Below are 9,018 nucleotides of genomic sequence, written 5' to 3'. Positions count from 1 at the left end.
TTACTGTTAAATAGTCAACTTTTCATGTCAGAAAAACAAACCCCTTTTCAGCTTTGTGAGGGGGCATTTTGTGGCGTCTTCTCTTCTTTTTATTGTTTGTTTTTTAAACACAAACCACTGCACACACTAGAGCAGCTGGAGCCAAAGCTGCTTCTCCTCCATTTTATAAACTTATAAAATGAGCATGATGAGGAAAAAATTGCATGATGGGAAAAAATGATAAAAGAATCTAGTTGTAGTCTTGTAAATAGTGACCCTGAAAGATTCACAGTCTTTGTAGAATCTCAGTCTGAGACAAGGCTGTGACTAAAAACTCTAAGCACTTGTCTTTAGATGTGAGCAGGTGTGAGCTGATAGTCTTTCAGGAGTCTTTCCAAATATTTTCAAAGTCTTCTGGTGTATAGGTAGCATGAGTTATTATTAAGCTCCTCATTTTTAAATTTTAAAGTTTCTCATGACTTACAGGATCTCTCTTTTTTTTAAAAAAAGTTTTTATCCTACTTTTTTACAGATGGAAATGGGCTTTCTTGTTCCATCCAATTATCCAAAGCCCAAACAAAGATACTCTATTTACTACCATAAAAATGTAAAAAGAGAAATAACAGCAATATTTGCACTCGAGAGGCTTAAATATAATGGACTTTCAGTTATGCACATATGCTATACACCACAATTGATAACACCTCACAGAGCTGCTAGCATGGCTGTAGACCAGTGGTGGAAGTAGCCACCAACTCCAGTGCTCTGCTTTTGTTGTCTATTCTCATAAATAGAAAAAGAAGACAAAGAGGCGACTACATTCAGTACACTGAGGTTTTTAATGTGTCGACAAAGCGCAGCAGTCCTGTAGGGTAAAGTCACCGTTACATCCACAGCAGTTTAAACAATGCAGGAACCGTTTGCTGCAGGAGTTCACACATTCACACTGTCTCTTTCTGCTCGTCTACACACAGAGAGAAACAAGAAAGAAATAAAAACTCTCTGCTACCAGCTAAAGTATCAAACAACCTGCCAACATCCATATACATCACTGCGTTACACATTTTTATCAGTTTTTCAAATATTATTTCCTTATACACATCATTTATTCATAATAATAATAATTTAAATATTCAGCAGACTAATTTCTCTAGACAGTGGAAGTACAAGTCCCATAAGATGCACCACACATATACATAATAACACATTAAGATATGTCCATAATAAACTATTTACTGTTAAATAATAAGTAGGATATGCTTTGTTGTGTTTGTGTTGCAGTTGTGGAGTACTAAGATGCACAAGGGGTCACTGAAGTGGTTTTTAAATGGCTAAAATGACATCAGTTGAGGTAAAGAGGTGGGGTTTTTTGTGGCTGGTTATTTTTGTTTGGGGTTAAAATACAACACATCACACTGACAGCAGAGTTCAGTGGCAAAATGGGTGAAAAGATGGGTAGAACTCACAGGCTCTCAGACAGCGGTGTGAGGGTGAAACAGGAGGAGTTTTGATAGTTTTATGCATAGACTGAGGCTGTTTTCATGTTCTCACTCACCCCCGTGACCACTGAGAAAAGGAAGAAAAAGAAAAGAGAGGGGAAAAAAACAGAAAATAAATAGCAGATCATAAACCTGGATAAAGTTTTCCTGTCAGTATATCAGAGGATTTGATGCATAATGTGATCGTAGATAAGAAACACACTCCAAATATTTGAAACCTTTCCCATTAGGGACCTCATTCCCTCTGAATAAAAAGGATGTATTAGGAGCTATCTAACAGTCTCAGGGTGCAACCCAGGCCACAGATTCCCTTCCTCTCAGTCAAAAATGTTTTCTGATTCTTGTGTAATTGGTGTCAGCTGTCTGCTGAAGGATTTTCTTTATATTGCACTTTCTATTTAGATCCCGCCTCGATAAGATAATGCAAGTTTTTGTGAAGAGTAGAGGAGGAAAGTGGGAAAAGAGCCATGGGAAGCGACTCTAAAAGCCAAAAAAAATAAAAATGTGGGAAAAAATATTCTTTGTTGCATAGGATCTGTGGAAGCACAGACAACAGTGTTTTTGAAAAGTGGTTTATAACACATTTATTTGAACTATTTTTCTTTCCTATCAGGCCTAGTCCACATGTACACGGTTATTTTTTATTCTTTTTTAAACAGTTTTTTGTGTGTGTCATGGCATTTCGTCCACACGCAAACTGTGTTTTAGGTTCCTGAAATTTGACCTTTTTCCAGAGTGAAGATGCTTCACTTTCAGTGTTAATTTGCTGAAAGGGAATACCCACACTACTATACTATTAAGTATGCCAGAAAAGGATTTAGTACATCCCAAAAATAGTATGTCAAATACAGTATGACAAAAATAACTTTTCTACCACATCCGGGTGCATTTTGTACTCTGCAAGCCCAGCATGCTTTTCTGGCTATTCTGACACACAATCCTCTGTGCAGCATATAGCGTATATCAGCAAGAGGATCAAAGTTCAAGGCGCCATGTTATGATGAAGTATGTCCCGATTTAATGCATACTGGGTGCAACAGTACATACTTTGTTAGGGAAGCTGCAGTACGTAATAAAAGTAAAAAGTATGCAATTTGGAACGTTTGGCTTAGTTGGAGGTTTCTGATTTACCAACATCTTTTTCTTCTTTGCATGAAACATGGCTTTAGTGGTTTGACATGCTTTTGACAGTGCTTCATTTTAACAATTTCATATTTCATGAAGGAGGTCAAACCCTGTTTTTCAAAAATACATTTGTATGTGTGGACTCGGCCTCAGAGTGATTTAATTACACAAGAAAGTGGATTTAGTGACAGTGAGGCTTTCTGGAGTCTACAACAGGTCCCTCAGTTGATCCCTTCAGTCCTAGTGCAAAGGACAAAGAGAAAAAGAGGAGGAGGAGGGAAAATAAAGGATGAAGCAGCTCCTGTCCTCCCAGGTATCTGAGGGCGAGGAGTCTCTAGGCCATCGCCTTATTTCATTCAAGCCCTCCTTGCTCATGTGAGCTGAGTGAGTGAGTGATGGTGCAGTCTGTTTCATAGTTGAAGGGTGGAAACCAAGGTGAGTTTTAAAGAGGAGGAGCTAAATGTGAGAATGGAGGGGCTTCTTCTTCACCTCGTAGCCTGAAACGCTTTGAGGAAAAAAAGCATTTTTCCACATGACTTCACAGAGAGCAGAGCTTCAGTAAAGTATTTTTACGAAAAAAACGTTTCCAGCTGCCTAATATGTTTTAAAAACATGTATCATCAGCAAAATAACAGAATTTATTCAGAATATTCTGATATTATTTTTAAAATATGGCGTCAAAAATAGCTACCATTTTTTAAAACTCTGCTCTGAAGATGTTTAATTCTTTTTTTTTTTCTTCAAGCATTACCAGCATTACAAGGTGAGTTGGAGGCACAAACATTTTTTGATGAAGAAATCAGGGGGAAAAAAACAAAAAAGAAAGTTGAAACAAATGTTAATAATAAGAGATAAAATAAGTCAGTCAGCAGCCAGAATACCCATCAGAAAGGCTGGAGTATAATGTAATACTCAGGCAAAGTGTCATGCTTAGTTTGTAAATGTCTCCCACCTTAGGTTTAATAGCAGGAACAAATAATCTGTTTGTATTTGCTTGTATATATATATGTGTGTGTGTGTGTGTGTGTGTGTGTGTGTGTGTGTGTGTGTGTGTGTGTGTTTGTGTAAGCAGTGTGCATGCACATGTGCGCATACACTCAAAAATGTATAAATTATTTTATATTCTCTACATAGTTTATTTAAATTCTGAGGGTGCAGCATGTTTGTATGCAAGTCATGCAGGTGTGTTTCAAGTATTTTGCGTCTCTGTGTGAAAGAGAGTTGTGTATGGGTTGTGTGTGTTTGTGTGTGTCTGTTATTAGGAAAGTAGGAGCAGGAGAAGGGAGCCGGTTCAAGGCAGGGTGTGGCAGAAAACGACAGGAAGGTGGCACTGTTGTCCATGGCCTCACATCCAGAGGTGGGACGGGCGGAGGGAGGGAGGAGTTCAGAGGTCTAGTGGGTTGGAGAAGGTGGGGGTCTCCGACTGCCATGGACACACACAGGAACAGATACAAAGAATAGAGGAAGGGAACAGGTTTGTTAGTGTGTTTTTTACGTATTTGCAGCCATCATTTAAACTTCAAGTCCGGGTTATACTTACATACCGTTATGTCAGGGCCACCATGTGTTAATCATGCACACAAATACAGTACCTTCACTCACATATACAGCCACTTATATCATGAGATAATACATGAGGGGAAACCCGAAAACACAACCAACATCACAGAGATATCAGGCTCAGTTAGCATGGCCACAATGCAGGTAATGTATGTTTGCAGTGGAGCCTAGATGCAGGCAGTATTACTCCTTATACTGGTGCTGTCTCAGTACAGCAGCATGCACTTATACTGATATTTATTAAACTCTGTTATTGTAATATTAAATAATCATATAGTGTTGCTAAAGGATCGGAAACCCTGAAAGGCATTAAAGTGTGAGAGAACAGCCTGTTGAAGGGTTTAGATATGAAGAGATCAGTGGTGAAATGTAACAATTTTGAGGTACATGTACTTTACTTGAGTATTATTTTCAATTTTATGTAACTTCTATTACACTAAACATTGTACTTTTCTCCACTTAATTTAGCTGCCAGCTTTAGTTACTTTTCAGGTGAAGATTTACATGAAAAACATCATAACAGTGTATTAAGTAGTTAAAATAAGCCATATCTATACAAATAATCTAATGATATATTTAGAATATATTTTAAAAAATCTGAGTGGAGCCATTCTGCATAAGTACTTTTACTTTTGATACTTGAAGTACATTTTGATGGTGATACTTTTATAAGTATATGTATTTGTTAGTTTTGAATGCACTTACTTGTAATGGAGTAATTTCACATTGTGGTATTAGTACCTAATTCGTTTATGGTTTCAAGTCTCCTTTAATAAGGAATGGTTTTATTTTTTATAAATTATGGTCATTATGTCAGTCAGGATAGAGGGGTAGCAATGCATAAATTGTGCATTTAAATTGTATGTGTTGTCATTAGTGAGCTGTTTTGCCAGGCTCCTGTCTTTATGCTAAACTAAGCTAACTGGATGCTCATGGTAGCTACATATTTACTGTGAAGATATTTATCTTAGTGACTTTTTCACCTAATTCTAGGCAAGGAAGCAAAAAAAGTTATTTCCCTAAATGAACAAACTTTGAAAAAGTTTTTTTTTTCATCTCTCTAACGTTTTTAGCGTGTTCCCCTTCATCTATCTTCAAGTTCAAGCGGTTCAATCAAAAAGTGATTTTCTCCTTTCAAATTGTTTCTTTAAATTGTTCTTTAGAGGCCTGGAAAGGTAAAAAAAATCCTGTATATCCCTAGAAAACAGGTTTACTTGAGAAAATAACCAGCAGTGTTACCTGCACACTTGCTAATTTCCAAACTTAAAGGTGATATTTGCAGATGCCATGACTTCAAAGACAACATCAGACACAGTAAAGGATGAGTGGGATGTCATGGCATACACACTGTATGTCACATACAACACTGACACAAAAATGACAACAATTGTTACGTTTTGAACAGTTGAACCCGTTGCTGCTGTAACCTGAGGAAATCCCACAAAATTTCACAAGTCACATTAACACATTCTGACATACTGACGCCCCTTCAATAAAAACATTAGCATCGACTCCAAAATCAGCTCAAAAACTTATGCAAACACGCACAAACCCTCTGAACTGGGTGTGTGTTTGCCCATGCAGCGCTCTTAGAAGAGAAAAGAAAAGTGAGAAAAAGGAAATAGCATGCAGTGAAAGGATGCCTCCTGAGAGGAAGAGAAAGAAGGAAAATGGTCATGATGATGATGATGATGGCGGACAGTACCCAACGTACCAGAAACGTTAGTCCTCATTGGTCAGTGATAGTGATTCTGTAGAAGGAACAATAGTCATGTGTGGGACAGAGGTGTGGTGAGGAAAAGAGGGATGAAGAGGAGGAAGAGAGAAAAGGAGTGCAAACAGTTACAGTGCAGGAAATGACCAAGGTCACATGTGCTCAGCTCTCACATCGGGAATGGATGGATTTTGAGTTTTTGTGAGGATTTCAAGAAACTCCTCCGTCTAATTAGTGGCTTGGCAGTGAGAGCTTTGCTCAGCAACGTTAGTGTCTCCTACTTTAAAAGAAGCAAGCTGCTACTCTGACAATGAACAGGTCCAGGATAAAAACGTTAGCTAGCTCACAAACACAAGGCAAGCACAAGGCAGATGTGGAGAACAGAAACCCCTCTAGCGATCAGTCCAGTCGCGGACGTGATTCGAAGCACACATTTGTTAACTATTGAGACGAGGACGGTGGTTAGGTGGGTGTAAGCAATGAAAAGTGGAGTGTTAGAGATCATTGGTGATGGTGGACAGCGTGTTGAAAGCTCAAAGTGGTGGCAGAAAGGTACCAAGTTAACCCAAACCAAGAGAAAAAGAAGAAAAAGTCCACTGATCATGAGTTATATCACTGTCTACCCATCTATGAAGGGATCTCTATCAGTCTATTCATCTATTCATCTACCCTCTATCACAACTCATTTACCTCCTTTATCCCCTCATCCAGGTGTCTTCACATCCCCCTAACAGAAAGTATCCACACTTCAGGCTGGATAGCTTGTCATAATATAATAAGCTATGGTTGGACTCCTTTTACTTTAAAATGTTTAAAATAAATTAGGAAGGAAAGGGGATTGTTCTTTCGAAAGGCCTCGTATGTTTCACTCACCTGGGTACACTTGGGGGTGCACGGTTAGGCCGGGAGGGCACAGTGGGTGGTGGCCCACTGTAAGGGTCCGGAGAAGCCCCCGGGCGAGATGGGACTGGGGGTCCTCCTGCAGGAGGAGGCCCAGGTGGAGGACCACGAGAGCCGGGGCGGGCCGGTGGAGCCCGGCGGTTTGGAGTTGGACTGGTGGCCGGAGACCTGGAGGAGATGGAGGATACATAACAGTGCATAAAAAGGGACATATTGTGCTTAATATGTTCTCACGGTTTCTGAGTTTCAGTGTATTTGTCCATTGATTGAGCATTTTTATACTTTTTAGATATTATGAATTATTTAGCACCTAACTTTATAATCAAAAAAGACATGGATATCCCATTTTTTTAATAACTTCAATGGTTAAAAATGTTTTTGTCCAGTTCTAATCTCTTACCCTATAATACATTGATCTGAAATAATTCATATCAGAGCATTTCAATTATGTTTATCATGATACTTTATACATTTCTATTTACAGTATATGTACTTTACAGTGCTTACAGTATCTAATGTACTTTATATTTTTTATGTATTTTATTTACAGTGTATGCACAGTATTCACTTTACAGAGCAATGTAGGTGTGCATACACAAATGTGCAGAGTGTTTATGTTGTTTTGCTTTTTCTGTTTTTCTCCCCCTCTGTGTATACAATATGTTTAAGTGGGTGGGGTAGGTAGGATATGGCATGTATGCCTGAGGTTCAAAAGGGGGAAAAAATGGAAATGTCAATATATGTACACAATTACTCACTTTCATGTCCAAATAAAAAGAAAAAAAAATGCCATTTTTCCGCATCAATCATCCCCCACACTGCCTTCAATGCTCTGTCCTCTGGGTTTTCACATCATCCCTCACCTTCCTCCAGAGCCGCCCCGCTGCACCTGCAGCCACGAGTCATCCACAGGCGGCGGCATGGCGGTGGTCACGGTGGATGTGCTGATGTCACCGATGATGCTGAGGGCCTCCCGCAGGGCGTGGTACATCCGCAGCATCTCGTCACGGTGGTGGGCCTGCTCCTGGGACTCCTCCATCAGCGAGTTCTGGTCACCGCACGAGTACAGCTGAGCCAGCAGCTCTGCATTGATGAACTCTTTAGTCTGGACGGACGGAAAGAGATGTTTTGTAGTGAAGTTGAAGTTGAAGTTTCTGTGTTTTTTATAGGTCTTTGTCTGGAAAATATATAAATCAGAAACAGCTGAAAAGTGGCCAACTCACATTGTTAATCATGAGGTGCATGATGGTCTTCGGCATCAAGTCGCGGACAGTCTTGTTGACGATGGCCATGTACGAGTCAACCAGGTTACGAATGGTCTCCACCTGCCGCTCCAGCTGAGGGTCCATGCTGTGCATTATGTTGTCAGAGCCATTTTCATCAGCACTTTCACTCTATGGGGAGCAGAGAGGGAGGACATTTTAGTTCAATTTCAGTTAAGCTTCAGAAAGAAAGTGTAAGAGAAACAGACTGTAAATACGCCAAACAATATAAAGGGTGACTTGCAACTCTAAAGAAAGTGGTAAACACATAGTCTTCCTAAAACACACAAATGATAAAAGTGCTGGATGAAGACTAAAATAACATACCTTTCCTTCCTTATCCTACAAGGTCAAACAGCAATGAGGACACATTGAAAGAGGACAGATATCACATGAGAGACATGACAACATTTAAATCGCCTCTTTGACTTTAAATCGATGTTAAAAAACAAATAGTCCAATAATTAACTTGTAATTATAGACAAAATCAAGGTTTGTTGTCTGTTTTTACTTTTGGTTTCATAATGTGAATGGGTTACAATCAATCCAGTCATTAAAGTAGAACTATCAACTTACTATATAAACATATCTAAAATCCTTCGCTTGTATGTATGTGTAAAACAAATACTTTGACAAAATCTTACCACGACCCGTTCAGGATAAACTCCAGCTCTGAGGAAGGACGCCTTCCAGGCATCAATATCCTCTTGACTCTCACAGGCCAGCTCCAGCTGACGGTAGTCCTTATACACATTCCTGTGGACGCACAATGCATGAGTATTATGTTCATGTTTTTATACATTATTAATTTACACCCTAAATATGTCACTTGAGCAGCTGCATATAGCTAAAACAGTGGTGGAAAAAGTAAGTAAATAAGTACAGTAAGTACATAAATAACCGAGGAATATTTTTCAGCTTGTACTTCTACTGCAACACATTTCAGAGTAATGAATACTAGTTGTACTCACTCACTCAC

General features: G+C 39.1%; 1 protein-coding gene across 7 annotated transcripts in view; it reads right to left on the bottom strand.

The window, feature by feature from the left end:
* Positions 1–799: 799 nt before the first annotated feature.
* Positions 800–9,018, bottom strand: part of dnm1a (dynamin 1a) — a 65,391-nt gene continuing 57,172 nt past the window's right edge. For 3 of the 7 annotated variants that reach the window (XM_059357540.1, XM_059357545.1, XM_059357539.1), the window contains 6 exons: positions 8,684–8,795; positions 8,367–8,381; positions 8,001–8,171; positions 7,641–7,882; positions 6,751–6,945; positions 800–4,026 (listed from right to left, as the gene is read on the bottom strand). In XM_059357540.1, the coding sequence (XP_059213523.1) occupies positions 3,996–4,026; positions 6,751–6,945; positions 7,641–7,882; positions 8,001–8,171; positions 8,367–8,381; positions 8,684–8,795 (766 nt within the window). In that variant the 3' untranslated portion in view covers positions 800–3,995. Of the gene's footprint in view, positions 4,027–5,877; positions 5,915–6,750; positions 6,946–7,640; positions 7,883–8,000; positions 8,172–8,366; positions 8,382–8,683; positions 8,796–9,018 lie in introns of all 7 variants that reach the window. The other 4 variants (XM_059357543.1, XM_059357542.1, XM_059357546.1 and 1 more) reach the window with 2 other exon arrangements.

The sequence above is a fragment of the Centropristis striata genome, chromosome 19 (genome assembly GCF_030273125.1).
Source record: "Centropristis striata isolate RG_2023a ecotype Rhode Island chromosome 19, C.striata_1.0, whole genome shotgun sequence".
Classification (NCBI taxonomy): domain Eukaryota; kingdom Metazoa; phylum Chordata; class Actinopteri; order Perciformes; family Serranidae; genus Centropristis; species Centropristis striata.
The sequence above is the reverse complement of the archived record's forward strand: the minus strand, read 5'-3'. Positions and strand labels throughout refer to the sequence as shown.